Below are 14,979 nucleotides of genomic sequence, written 5' to 3'. Positions count from 1 at the left end.
TAAACAACCCTGGAGATCTCGTGTGGGATGGAAGAGAGATGCAAAAATGCCTTAAAGAACTACATATGAGTACCTTCATTGCAGAAGCATAACTGCAGAGGGAAAGCTGAATAACATATATGGACTGCTGCCTTAAGCTTTTCTACTTTCTGGTGACCAAACCAAAGAATGAGGGTTTAAGGCAATTTAGTCATGTTGATCCATGAAAATAAGTTATCTCAGATTCAGGTACTTCTGATTAATCAAGTTCTGGGATTGAGTTGAAAAGGTCTGTTTCCTTCATCTGGAATCTGAATGCCTCGCTGAGGGCTTTATTTCTCATTCCCCTCCCTTCATTTATTGCTGATCAAGGATCTGTCAGGAGAATGAAAAAAAGGTCAGTAGCAGAAGCAGCAAGGTAGAAATGGAATATTACTGGCATGGGCACCCAGAAATGTGGGCAATAAATAAACATGAGCTGAACAATCTCAGATCAGATCAAATCGACAGGCCCCTTGGACTGAATGAAGAAAAACCGTCCATGCATCTAACCCTGACCTGCTCAACAGAGATGCCACGACTCCAGAAAATGCAGAGATGATCTGCCAGCCACTCTCAGTGATGACTGGGGGAAAAAGAATGGCTCCAGACACCCACAGGAAAACACAATCTCCCCTACCCCCAGGTGTAACTGTTTAGTATTCTCCCCCTTCCCCATCACCATAATGTCCCAGAAGGAGAAGAAAGCTCCCCAACACCCACCAGCAAATGGGAAACTGGTACTTGAAATATCGGGGTGGGGCTCCTACAACATGAAACTCTGTTTTCCAGATTTGGCCAAGGTTGTCCCATATGGCCATTTTTGTAAATGAGAGAATGTTTTAGCACACAGAAACAATATGAGGAGGGAGTCCCTCACACTTCTCCACCCTAGATTCCTTTGCTAGGTTCTCTCCCTCTTCCCAAAAATGCCACAGGGGTTCCATATGTTTGAGAAAATGGTGGTTTTGCACAGCTAATTTACACAGCAAGGTGATATTTTAATATAAATTAATGAGACTAAGTAGTATGTACGGGATGAGATAACCTTATTATTCTTAAAACTAAAGGAATAAAAAAGCAGAGAATTATGTTCTAGTATTGAGGACACATAATGGAAGGGAACATATATAAAGATATTTTAATTGTTTCAAAAAGTAAGTATGTTCACAGAATTGTATAGGTATGTAATAAGAGTTCTTCACTAAGGCAGATAGCAATGGATGCTCATGTCACTGGAACAACTTCTATCCACACAACGGTCACAAAAAACATGAATAAAGTATGAATCCGGTGGTACCTCCAAGACCAACAAAGTTTTATTCGAGGAAGTAGAAATAAAGCCCGTTGCAGTTGATACAACGAGCACTAGAATGGGGAAACGGAAGGCTTCCCCCCTGGGCTTCTTGTTGAGGCTGGAGGTCTTCCCGGCCCAAGGGGTAAGGGAAGGCTTCCCCCCCCTTCCCCCTTTCTTTCCCTTCCCCCAGAGCTCCCACACACACACACTGTCAAAGGTCTCATGCGGCCCGGTAAAGCCTGCTTGTGTGACCCTCCGAGGGGTTGCTGAGCCGCAGAAGGGAAGCCCCTTTCCCCGCACCGTTAAAGGCCTCGTGCAGCCCGGCAAAGCCTGGGGGGCCACTTGCACACCTGTCTTTTCCCCTCCCCCCACCTTCAAAGCTCTTGTATGAGGCTTCGCCGGGCCACGGAAGGCAAGCCCCTCTACCACCTCCCCCTCACCACAAGCCCCTCTCCTCTTACCTGTGACTCTGTCAGCAGCCAGGGGCAAACTGTTGGCTGCACGCCTCCCGATTGGCCCAATGTCCAGACAGACCCCAGCCACTCTCCACCCACCTAGCCCTTACACTTTTATTTATACAGCAAAAGCTATATTAAGATAAGCTGGTGTTACTGGACTCAAACTTTGTTCTGCTGCTTCAGATCAACATGGCTACAAACCTGGATCTAATAACCATGAATGTTTCATTTGGGGAAAGAAGTACATTTTCACAAAGACAAAACATACTTTAACGAGTACTTGATGGGAGAATGGAGAAGCAAGCGGTCCCCAACAGAATTCAACCCTCTGAGAATCACTAGTTGTTGTTTTTGGGGGGTTTTCTTTTAAGCTTCTAGCCTTAATGGCTAAGAAGGAGTGTTTGGAGGTAAGCAAGTGCAATGCTTGCTAAAAGTTTTGAAGATAGTAAAGCAGATGTATAGGAGCCAAGCCCTGCATACTGGACAGAGGGTCTGAGAAGGATCAGGGGCCAAATTAGAAATGACATCGCAATAGGTCCAATATGTGGAAACCACTGCCATTTAAAAGGATTTAAAAATGCTGCATGGGCTACAGCATAATGGGCTTAAGCACTCTTTTTTTCCCTCCTGCACACATTTTCAAGTGTTAAAATGGCTGTATACAACCCCAGGAGAGGAACAAGGGGGGGGGGGTACAAGAACATCTCAACTGGCTGGTCAAGACTGAGCCCTTAAAGTATTATTATATCCCATTATTATTATTATTATTATTATTATTATTATTAAGATTTATTTCCCGCCACTCCCCGTAGGCTCGTGGCGGGTCACAATAGTCTTATCCCCATTAAAATACCCATTAAAAGACTTTAAAACAATCCCAACATGGTGGAAGCTCTCATTATTCCCACCCCTGCCATCAGAGCGGCAGGGAGGGTGGGGAGGAGATCTAACTTACTAGGTCCGGGGGGGGGGGGAGAATGCTGGCACTCATTCGCTGACCCCGGCCTCAACCAAAAACCTGGCGGAAGAGCTCCGTCTTGCAGGCCCTGCGGAAAGCTGGTAAGTCCTGCAGGGCCCGCAGCTCACCTGGGAGCTCATTCCACCAGGTAGGGGCCAGGACCGAAAAGGCCCTGGCCCTGGGGCCAGGACCGATCAGGAGATTCTCCCCCACTGAGCGTAAAGCCCTGCGGGGGATATAGGGCGGTAGGCGGTCCCTAAGGTATTTGGGTCCCAACCCGCGTATAGCCTTAAAGGTCGAAACCAGAACCTTGAACCTGATCCGGGCAGCAATTGGCAACCAATACAGCTGCCTCAGCACAGGCTGGATATGGGCCCTCCAAGGTGTACCAGTGAGGACCCGAACAGCTGCGTTTTGCACTAGCTGGAGTTTCCAGATCAGAGACAAGGGTAGGCCGGCGTAGAGCAAGTTACAGAAATATATTCTGGAGGTGACTGTTGCATGGATAACTGTAGCCAAGTCATCAGGGGACAGGTAGGGCACTAGTAGTCGGGCCTGGCGAAGATAGAAAAACGCCTGGCCCGCTACTCTCTTGACCTGAGCCTCCATAGTCAGGGAGGTATCGATGGTCACCCCCAGATTCCTGGCCTGGGGTGCGATGGTAAGTTGCGCTCCTGCCAAGGTGGGTAAGCGCACTGCCTGGTCCTGCCCTCTGCCTCCCAGCCACAGGACCTCCGTCTTGGAGGGGTTGAGTTTCAGGCGACTCTGCTCGAACCATTCAGTCACTGCTTCCAAACATTTGGCAAATGGTTCCAGGGGGGAGTCCGAGCGGCCGTCCATGAGGAGATAGAGCCGGGTGTCATCAGCGTACTGGTGGCAACCCAGCCCCAAACTCCATACCAGTTGGGCCAGAGGGCGCATAAAGATGTTGAATAATGTGGGGGAGAGGACTGCGCCCTGCGGTACCCCACAAGGGAGTCTGTAGGGACGCGAGAACTCTTCCCCCACCGCAACCCTCTGGGTCCGGTTCCAAAGAAAGGAGCGTATCCAGCGCAAGGCTGTGCTCTGTATCCCCGTACCAGCGAGGCATGGATCAGAAGGTCGTGATCCACAATGTCAAAGGCCACCGATAGGTCCAAAAGGACCAACACGGCCGACCAACCTTTGTCCAGCTGGCGACGAAGATCATCCAAAAGGGCGACCAACACCGTCTCCACCCCGTGGCCAGGACGGAAGCCCGGCTAATATGGATCGAGTGCCGAAGTTTCCTCCAAGAATGCCGAGAGCAGCAGCCATGTGTCAAGACTGCAGGTGCTATCATGTCTAGTTTGGCCCTGGGAGACCCAGGTTTGAAATGAATCTCCACTTTGCCATGAAAACTCACTAGGTGAACTTGGACCAGTCACTCATTCTCAGCCAAACCTACCTAACAGGATTGTCGTGGGGATAAAATAGAGGAGAACTATATTATCAGCTACTGGGGGGGGGGGGGCAAGGATGACAAAAGCAGGGTATAAATTAGGTTTGTGCACAAGGGCCCAATCCGGATCAGTTCTGCTTCAGTGCCCATTAAGGTCAATGGCACCATTGATTTTAATGGGAAATCCAGCATTCCAACCTTTCCTGGGGCCTGGGGGGGGGGTCCAGTTAAAGCCTCCAACCTTTCAGGGTAGCTCCAGGAAGCTCTTCCATGCCCCCCCCCTGCATTTCACAACGATTGGGCCACAGGATCCACGTCCAGGGATTCCAAAAGGGTCTGCCCCCATCCACACCATTATATCCAATGGGACAAAATATCTAAATAGGTAATTATTTCCAAGAGTTGGAGTTTGGACTTCTGTGAACTATTTATCTTCCCTCCATTACCCATGGATAGGACAACCATAATGCCTCATGCAGAATAAGTATTTAAAGTATTTAAGTTAAATTAATAAAGTTAAGTAGATCTATTTGGTTATTTACACACTTGACAGAATTTGGATTAACTAGCCACAGGTTTTTGATTTCCCCACATACACATGTACAAACCTGAAGAATAAACACACACTTATTGCACCAACACAAGCTGATGGTTCAGTATGAACACATAACAGCTCAAATAGAGATGTGAAAACCTGGAGGGAATTTTTTGTGGGGGTGGGAAGAATTAGAAAGAAAAAAAAACATTGGTTTGCTACAAAAATTCTTCTCTAATTTCAAATTAATTTTTATCTACCTGATAGATGGGTAAAATTAAATGTTCATATGCTAAGGTGCAGTAAAGTATAACAGTTTGCAACTCTCTCTCAAGTATTGGATATATTAGCAAGTTTATTCGTAGATAACTAAGGAATCAATAGATTTTAAATCCATAAATATTTCAAATATTACATTTTATATGCAAAGGAATACATTGTGCATTTTATGTTAATAGAAGACCAGTAGCAAAAATTTAAGTAGGAAATTAAGTACTGCATATATTTCATTTCTCCCCCCTCAAGATTTCCATTTCTTTCCTGGTTCTCTTCTCCCCATTTTATCCTTACATCAACCCTGTGAGGTAGGTTTAGGTTGAGAAACATTGACTCACCCAAAATCAACCTGAGCTTTATATCAGACAGGGACATGAACCCTAATTCAACACTGTAACCATCACCATCTCTCTGACCCAAGGTCACCCAGTAAGTTACAAAACAGAGTAGGGATTTGAACTCAGGCCATTCTGAAAACCACACCACATGACCATGAAAGCTATCCCTTCCTGATGAAAGGCCAAATGTACCAATGTTATAAGGACTGAACAAAACAAGCATTCCAGGAGTGCAGGAGGGTCCGAGAATGGCTAAGGTAGTTCAATTAAGACCGGTAAAGCTGAAGGATAGCACTATCTTTCTTATGCTTATCATGCCCTGATTTTTAACATTCTGCTGCACACCAAGAGTCCTGGGTGGGAGTTAATGTCTCAACATGCCTGGATACTGGGAGGCACTAGATCATTCTAAGGGTGTTTAAGTGTTATATCCTTGAATAGGATGCCTCTTTTTCTTAAACTGGGAGCTGCCCTCTGACCTGCCCCCTCCCTGCGTCCTGTCACTCCCTCTTTGGATGGCCTTATCTCTGCATGTAGATACAATGCCCTCATATTCCCACTCACACAATGCAGGGCAAGCTGGACATTTATGATAGGGAAAGTATTCTTTAGATTACTATTTTTTTCTTTTTGGACTGCCATCTGAATGTGAACTGGATCCATTTGAATCTATCATTTCAACAACTGTAAGTTTTTACTTCTGCAATATACTACTTGAGAGATTTATCACAGTTCTATGACTGGGCAATATTCTGCCCAGGTTTGGAATTTTTGGCACGAAAAGGCTGTTGCAGAAGCAATCCAGCTGAGCCCAAATCGCACAGACTAGTTAAGGAGTCATAGCTTGGTTTCCCTGCCCACAGTCAGAAAATCCTCTCCACCTGTACATCCAGGACGAAAAGGAGCTGAATGAACAACAAGGTCTTCTTAGTGTTCCCAGGCCGGCTCTCAAGATAGAGTTACCAAACACAGCTCCCAAGGCGATCCATTCCCAAGTGACTACACAACAATGGATTTGTGTGTGCCTCCATGTGGCTGCTTCACTCCCAAACTCTTTGTAATCCAGAAGTGTGTGAGAGAAACTAAAATGATACTCAAAGGGCACTGATTTTTTATCATAGGAATGTCACTGGCACAGACATTTTCCCCACAGGATTCTCATTTTCCTTTACAGCTTCCCTCCCTGTATCTTCTGCTGTGTTGTTTCCTAGAAACACAGCCTCAGCACACGCAGCACCACACAACATCACAATAAACCAACTGAGGGTGTGTGAGTACCAAAGGCCTCTCCCACCCCGCAGCCAAAACCATGGAACACTTCAGAGAACTGAACAGGGAATATTACTTCCTTTCATCTTTTAGAGAACGGTGGGTGGATGGGGAAGCACAAAAATGTGTCCCCAATGGCTGTTGCTTGGCCGAGAAATGGCCCAGCCTGAACTAGTTTTCCAGCACTGGGGAAATTAATCCATCCTTCAGACACATTTAGAAATGGGGAGTGTTGCATGTAGTTTTATATTCACACCTGGCACCTCACAAAATCTTTCTTTGGCTGTTTTCATACGGACATGTGAAGCTGCTTTACACTGAGCCAGACCCACTGGTCCTTCTGGGTCTCTACTCAGACTGGCAGTGACTCCAAGGTAATGCTGAGGTCTTCCACAACACTAGATCCTTTAAACTGGAGAGGCCAGGGATTGGACCTGGGACCTTCTGCATACCTAGCAGGTGCTCCACTACTGAGCCACAGTTTCTCCCTCTCCAAATTCCAAATGCCAGGCCTGCACTTCAGTGGATAATATGAGACACCGGTGTGGGCCCAAGCTGAGCGCAAGAGGGATGATGAACTCACTCATAGTCTGAGGAAGAGAGCTTGCACTCGAAAGCTCATGCCTTGAATAAATCTTTGTTGATCTTAAATGTGCTGCTTGACTCTGATTTTATTGCTTAAACATGCTACTCATACTTGCCAGTGAACATCACAGCACCACTTGCTGCATGACTTTCTCCCTATTTATTTGAAAGTAAGTCCCATGGGAAGTACTCCGAAGCAATTCTGCACAGGATTCCAACCTATGTCAAAAAGACATGCCCAGTCAATGGCCATATGTCAGTCTGTGATGTCACCAATTCTTAGGCACAGAACACATTTGCCTTTTATCCTTCCCAGAAAAAGTGGCTCCCTGTAGTCCTTAGTAGCCCTTGGGGTTTTAATAGCAACTCTGCAAAGTAGGTCAAGTGTTGTTATCTCAGTCCTGCAGACATGGGACAGCCAATGAAAAACAGCAGAATGCCTGAGTCCGCCTGCAAAGCTTGTGGTAAAGGTGAGATTTGACTCATTCCAAATGTTTCAAATTCCTCTCTCCGCAAGGTCATCATCGCTTTCCAAGAGAACCTCCATAAGCATAAGTGCACAACATGCAAAACTGACAACATTACCTTATAGTTCTATGCTGATGGCAATAGGACACCTCTGTTACGGCTGCCTCACCACGGACTAGCAGAAGGCAGGATGGGCCCTCCAGAACCATCCATGTCCTACTCACTCAGCAGACCATCATTAGAGTGAACTCATAGCTTTTCACGCGCACACACAAAACCAAGCTTCCTTTTACAGCCTTTAAAGGTCAGCGTAAAATTTAAAACTCTGTAGAGAGGTTCACATTTACTCTTATGCTACTCTACGCAGAGTATCATAATCTTATGAAGTTATTGGTGGCTTATGAAGAATCCTGAAAACATGCATCCAAATTCATACATGTTTCTAGTCCTTGTGATGTGAGCAAAAATAAAGAAATAAACTGGCAGATTCTGTCCACTAACATTATGACCACGAAAGGAACATATGATTGTCTAAAATGGTTCAATCCCCAGCCTCTCCAATAAAAAAATATCTATCCAGGTGACTAAATAATAGATATTTCCTTCTATAGAGTTAGATCTGTGATCATCATTTATGTCTGTAAGTTCCACTTGATGTTGCAGCTACTAAGTGAGAATGTGTCATCCTGCTTGGACTCCAGCTTCTTTTCACCTGCATTTACATGAACACTGTGCCTTTTAGAATCTCCACTATATCCATAATCCTTGTCAGAAACTTGCAGCTGCTGGAGAGGTGACTAATTTTGTAAAAACCAGGAAGTTTGTATCAGCTTAAGAAAGGTTGCATCATTTATTTTGAAACAGAACAGCTTTTTATAAAATGTGTCATCTACGCAAATCTACCTCCTTGGTTACAGTTCCACACTTGCAAACACATAAGAGCATATATGGAGATCATTTGGATATTCTAATTTGTTTCATATTCTCCTTGGAGGATTTCTTCTTTGCAGAGCCTGAAATCCTATAATTCTAGAAACAACCACAAAATGAAAGATTGAAGGACACTGGACTCTAATTCATAATCCTCTAATCACATGAGGTTCCCTCTTTAGCCCTGAAGACTTCTCAGGTGGTTAAAAAAAAGATATCCACATAAATCAGAAACAATTTTACTTTTGACAGCAGATGCAGCACCTACAGGGACACAGCCTCCCCACCCTCTTCTCCTTCCTCCGAGCTTGGCAGTGGCAAAACTGTTGAAGAACTGAATTCGTAACAGGAGATTTGCCAAACCCATGTCTCAGGCATTTGGTTCAAACAGCCTCAGAAAGCCAGCAGATGAAGATCAGAGACTGGGAAAGCCTCACCAATCAGAAAAGCCTCTGCCAACAAAAGGGACCAGATAATAGCTCCAAGTTTCCATAGCAGGAAGAAATGGGAAGCCCTTGGTCTATAAGGCCTCTTAGCTCCCCCAGGTCTACTTTTGTAGGAAATGCATTCTGAGGTCAATCCCCAAAGAGAGAAAATTCTGTCCTACAGTCACAGCTCTTCCCCCTCTCTTCTGGGAGGAGAGGCCTATCCTTCAAACATTGATATTCAAGTCTTCTACGATGCACACTCTTCCTTTGCTTCAGGGCAGCAAGCTCCAGAAATTTAAACAAGCCGCACTGGAAAACCACAGCCTCTTATTCAGATTTGGCAAACTACTGAAGGTTCTCATCCTGAGATACTGGCTGTGCACTCCTTCCACAACTTACCAAACATCCTGACCACGGCTGAGAGTTAGAGGGAGGGCATCTTGAAAGCAATACCCAGAGCCCTCTCCACAATGCCTTCTAGCTCTCCTCCAGTCATACATGTGGCCTCATGCCCTAGAGTAGTTAGAGGTTATTTATATTTCGTATGACAGAGTTACACACCAGAAGCAATATAAATATGTAGCCAAGTAGGTACAGCGGTTATGCAGACATATTGGGCAATCCCCCTAAATACTAATATCTAATTATTCAATCCACTCACTCATTGCTGGAGAGAGTACAAAGAGCTCCACTGCATCTCCCTGGAAAGCACGACGGTCACACTCCTGTGACATGTGGAAAACAGTTTGGCAGGCTGAACCACAATCACACTGAGGACTTGGCATTTTGCCCCATTTAAACAACAGGTCTGCAGAACTGCCCAAGCCTGTTTGTAGATAAGCATGGTGTAAATGTGATGGTCTCTCCTACAGACTCTATGCAGCAGCTCTAAACTCCGTCTCATATCTGCTGTTCTCCTCCACATGATTTCCCCTTCCTCCTGCTAGGGCAGGCGCCAACCTCACAGTAGTGCCAACAGACCACATCAGGAGAACATTATTCTCAGGTGTCCCAGTGGTGCTTGTACAGGGAGACATTTAGCAGAGAGAGAGGAGAAAGTTCTTTACGGTATTGGCATTGACAGCATCTCATTCCTTCCCAACACAAGGCATGACACAATGCTCTACCGGAGTCAGGCAGGGCAAGCCAGCTCCTCTGATCTTTGTTCCCCACCTGCTGGTTATGTTCAGTTCAGTGACCATGTCACCCGCAAAGGAGGCTTTCAGGAGGGGAAGGCGCCCCACCGCAATGCCCAGTACAAATGTGGAGCACCATGGAGTTCAGCAGGGCTTCCCAGACCCCCGAGACTTCACCAGTGCCTCCCCCCTGCATAGAGTTTGCCAGAGAGGAGATGACTTGGGTGAAGCAGCTGGCAGGATGCCCTTGGTCAAAACTCCCCCTTGGCTCTTTCACACAAATACTTCTCTGTTATTCTCCAGGAACAAAACCCCGGAACTATATTTCCCTGGAGACAGAAGGTGTCATCCCCCTCCCCCAGCAATGACACAATCAGGTGTCCAACCGAACAACACCAGAGACTGCTCCACAGCACGGCTATGAAAGCAGATCGGGAGGCTGTGCCTCGGATCACCGTCAGAACGACCCTCCAAGCTGGCCTGGCTCGCCCCTGAAAACAGATCTCGCCCCGGAAACTCTTGTAATATTTCGCTAGCCCTGCTCCGAACTTCTTGGTCCTGCTGTTGCTCCCCCCCCCCTTCGCCTTCGGCAACAAAGCAGCCCCCCCCCCCCCCCCGGCGCCTCTCCTAGCGCGAGGCTGCTGCCCAGGAATGAGAGAGTCCGAGGGGGCTGAGCGGGAGGCTGGGGAGAAAGCGTTGGGGCCTGACCTGACAAAAGACTCCACTGAACAGCCAGGGCCGGAACTAAGAGTCGGCACTACTCGGGTGTCAGCGCTGTGGAGTCCGAAATGGGAAGCCCGCCGCCTACTTCAGGGCTGGGCTACAGGTGGCTCGGGAAGGTTTCGAAAGCGCGCCTCCGAGATCCGACCTCCTCCCCGCCCCCCTCGGGAGCCCCCGCGCGCCTACCTTGAAATCGGCAGAGAGCTGCGGCGTGTACTCCAAGGTCCAGAGCGCCCGCACGAGGGCCGCCAAGTGCTGGGTGACCTCGCCGGAGGCGCCGCCGGCCCCGGCCGCCGGCCCTTGCTGGTCGGGCAAGGCGAGCAGGAGGAAAGCGGCGAGCAGTTCGGTGTGGCTCAGGCACTGCACCACGGCGTTCAGGAAGCACGTGTTGCCGTGGTTCTTGAGCCCCTGCGCGCCCGGCGTGAGCGGCCGGGGGTCTCCGGCGCCGGCCGCCGGGAGCGGGCACGAGAGCCGAGCGCCTCCGCCCCCGCCGGCTTGGCCGCGCTCGGGCCCGGGCGGCCGCCTAAAGCCGCCCTCGTCGTCCTCCGGCTCGCCGCCTTCCCGCCGTCGCGGCCGCACCCCCCGCAAACTTTGCAGGAGGCGCCGCGCCAGGCGGCTCAGGGCGCGCACGCCGGTGCGCCTCCGCCCGGCGCCGGCGTGGGGGCGCTCGCCGCCTCGGGCCCTGGCCGAGGGGGGCTGCGTGCCGGGCCCGAGCTTCTCCCCCGCCTCGAGTTCGCCCATCGGGGCCAGGCTGCGGCGATCGGGGCTTCCGCCAAGTGCCAGAGCCGCCGCCGCGTCCTGCCTCTTCCGCGGCGCCCTGAGCGCTCTGCCTCGCCGGCTGCTCCCGGCCTCTCCGCCCGCCCCCCGCGACTGCCGTCTGGGCTGGGCTGGGCGGAGGGGAGCGGGCCGGGCTCATGGCAGGGGGCAGGCAGGCATCCTGCTGCTGCGCCCCGCCGGGAAGGGTATGTCGTGCTGGCGGCAGCTTTTTCTTTCCCGCCTCCCTACTTCTCCATTGGATCGCGGCAGCCTGGGGAAGTAAGGCGGGCAGGGCAGGGCCGGGCGGGGGGCTGGCCGCGCGCGTGGAGTTTGGAGGTGCGGAGGAGCCCGCCAAGCGCCTCCCTCTCTTTGGCGCTCGCTCGCTCGCCCGGTTTAGCGGCGGGGGTGGGGGGCTGCGTTTTGGAGGCGCGGCAAGGCGCTGCTGCTGCTGCTAAGAAGCGGCTTCTGCGGGAGCCTGGCAGGCGCGCGCCGCGGGATCGGCTTGACCAGGTTGGGCGGGGAAGGGAGGGTAGCGGCCACGGCAGGTGCTGCCCGGGAAGGTGGCGGCGGCGCCGGGCTCTCCGTCGCCGTGCAACCTGCTTATCTTCGGCTGGGCTGGGCACAGGGGGCAGCATGACGCGATCTCTTTTCGGTGAGCTCTGCGACTGGAGCAATCTCACCAAAACTCGCCCGGTCACCTCAGCATCGTGTGTGCCAACTGGAGCTGAGCATCCCCATCCAGCTTAGGAAGCAAAGGCCTTCCTGCTGTTCCCTGAGAACTAATTCGGCCTCTCCCTAGGGCGGCTCTGTCACCTGAAAGCCAGAGGTGGAATCGGTTCACTGACAAGAGTCATTGAGCAGAGAGTCTATCCCCTCTTCTGTTCCAGAAACCTTTAGACCTGGTCAGTTCTCCTGAGGTGCCATCCACTTTTTGTAGGAAATTTCTTGATCACACAGATTCCATCTGTTGGATCTCTGGTGGATCTTATGGGTTAGTGACTCACAGTCTCTGGAATCTGCAGCTCTTTATTGGTGCCAGAACATGATACAAGCTGTACCAAGACCATACCTAGAAACCCCACAACCCCCCCCCCCATTTATACACAAAAGGAGTAAAGGGATAACCCACGGCCGCATGTGATTGGCTGGATCCTAAATGATTGATTTAAATTGATTGGATACCGCAGCCGAGATCCTACGAGCACATTGGTCAAGACCATGCTTGCTTCAATCCAACCTGGGACCTCAAGCTCAGTGATCCATAGGATCATTAGCATGGCCACTTACATAACACCAACATTACAAGAAGAGTATTTTATTGATCAATTCATTCATTCATTTTCTACTACTCTTGACATGCGGCTCGTGGCAGGCTACAAAATTGATGCCCAATTACAATAAACCCCCAATAAAATCCCATTAAAACAACATACAACAATATATAAATCATGGTGATAAAAAATCAACCCTCACTCCACCATGGCTGACTGCCAGCCGGGCGTCAAGGGGGACAGCATCCACTGGTCACCAGTATGGTGGTAGATCATCCTTGGGGGGGAGGGCCATCTGATCTTCTGATTGTTCTGACCTCAACCAAATACCTGGCTGAATAGCTCCATCTTACAGGCCCTGTGGGACGTCACAAGCTCCTGCAGGGACTGTAGCTCTTCCGGGAGCTCATTCCACCAGGTGGGGGCCAGGACTGAAAAGGCCCTGGCCCTAGTGGAGGCCAGGCAAGCTTTCCTGGAGCCGGGTACAACCAACAAGTTGGTACCCGCAGAGCACAAGTCCCTGTGGGGGATACGGGGTGACAGTCGGTCCCTCAGATATGTGAGTTCCAGACAGCAAAGAGCCTTAAAGGTCAAAACCTTGAACCTGATCCAGACTGCAACTGGCAACCAATGCAGCTGCCTCAGCCCAGGTTGGATGTGGGCCCTCCAAGATGTCCCCGTGAGGACTCTAGCAGCCACGTGGCAGAGGAATGACCAGAGGTGGATGGTTAAGGCACTTTGGGTGGGATACGGCAGCATGCAAAAACTGCACTTCCATAAATGGATGGAGACAGCAAGCAAGGAACTGATAGCAGACATGAATTCTAGGGTACATCTCTGTGTCTTAGATTAGAGCATTTGCACCCCAAGAGAACACAGAGCAATGTCTGAATCAATGTAGAGTTGGGTTCAAATTTTGCCACACCCATGAATTTGCTGAGCTGCTTTCAGTCTGTTGAGCACATCCCCTATGGGAAGTAATAGTAGTGACCTACCTTAATAGACTGTAATAAGTACCATGTAATAAGTATGTGCAGTGCTATAAATGCTCAGGAAGTTCTCTGTCAATAGAAATGATTAGTGCTTCAGCACACCCTGAAGGCATACCGTGACTGAGGGCTTCAGTGTACAGCTTGATCCACACGACAGTGCAGTAAACATGGGTGGAGAGAACTGTACACTGGGTGTGTCTCCAGACCACTTTGCCAGCCGCCGTGATCTAGTCACATCACTTGTCTCATAACTCACATGCTGTGGCTTGAAGGGGCTATGCTGCCATTGGCTATGTCACATATGCTGATCTGGTCTTCACCAGCTGTGCCCCAAAGTATTGGTTACTGACCATCTGAGACCCTTGAGGAACTTCAGTTGTTTGTGACAGACTGGAATGCACAGAGCTCTCCATCCGAAATGGGCTTTCAAAAGCCACCTTGAAGCTGGAAAATCTGCCTTGTGGATCTTTCCTTTAGGGGATGATTCCGGTTTCCCCTGAGCAATACAATAAAAAACCTCTCTTATTCCTTTACGGACACAGCAGTAGCTGTAGGACTTAGCTCAGCATTTTTGGACTGGTTTTGAGGGGAACAAGGATAGATATTTATGGGAGGCTATTCCTGCAAATAGTAGGGTCATGGAGACACTCTGTTGTAGTCATTCCTAAATTATATATTGGTCTATCTTATCATTATTTAAGCAAACAGCTAGTTTTACCATATATAATAAAGGCTTCTTCCAGGATGCCTCCTGTGATGTCAGTAATTCAGTATTATCTGTGTACTAGATACCTGGAGTAAAGATTACCTTCCCCCAGAGGAAGTCACCTGCTGCATCTCTGCATGAGTCACTGCTCTGGGTTTGTGGTTAGGGTGTGAATGTAGACATGTACTGGGCTGAAGACTGTTGGTAGGGTTGGCCTAGACTAGAGGAAGTATTTTTCTGACTCAGGAGAAGATTGTACTTAGAGTAGATCAGGCAGTTAAAAAGCTTCCTGCTTCCTGCTCGTTTAGACATGGCTCTGCTTTCTAAATGGCCCTGTCTTCACAGGAGTCATTTGGGGTTTCCTTCATCCAATTGCTGAATTATAGTGGACAATTTCACTGCTTAATTTAAAAAGAAG

At 49.1% G+C, this 14,979-nt stretch overlaps 1 protein-coding gene across 2 annotated transcripts in view; it reads right to left on the bottom strand.

Annotated features, from left to right (window-relative positions):
• Positions 1–11,990, bottom strand: part of USP43 (ubiquitin specific peptidase 43) — a 149,891-nt gene extending 137,901 nt beyond the window's left edge. Inside the window, exon 1 of one of the 2 annotated variants that reach the window (XM_077327524.1) lies at positions 11,023–11,990. In XM_077327524.1, coding sequence (XP_077183639.1) covers positions 11,023–11,577 — 555 coding nt within the window. In that variant the 5' untranslated portion in view covers positions 11,578–11,990. The remainder of the gene's footprint in view (positions 1–11,022) is intronic. The other variant, XM_077327525.1, reaches the window with a different exon arrangement.
• Positions 11,991–14,979: the final 2,989 nt, after the last annotated feature.

The sequence above is a fragment of the Paroedura picta genome, chromosome 3 (genome assembly GCF_049243985.1).
Source record: "Paroedura picta isolate Pp20150507F chromosome 3, Ppicta_v3.0, whole genome shotgun sequence".
Classification (NCBI taxonomy): domain Eukaryota; kingdom Metazoa; phylum Chordata; class Lepidosauria; order Squamata; family Gekkonidae; genus Paroedura; species Paroedura picta.
The sequence above is the reverse complement of the archived record's forward strand: the minus strand, read 5'-3'. Positions and strand labels throughout refer to the sequence as shown.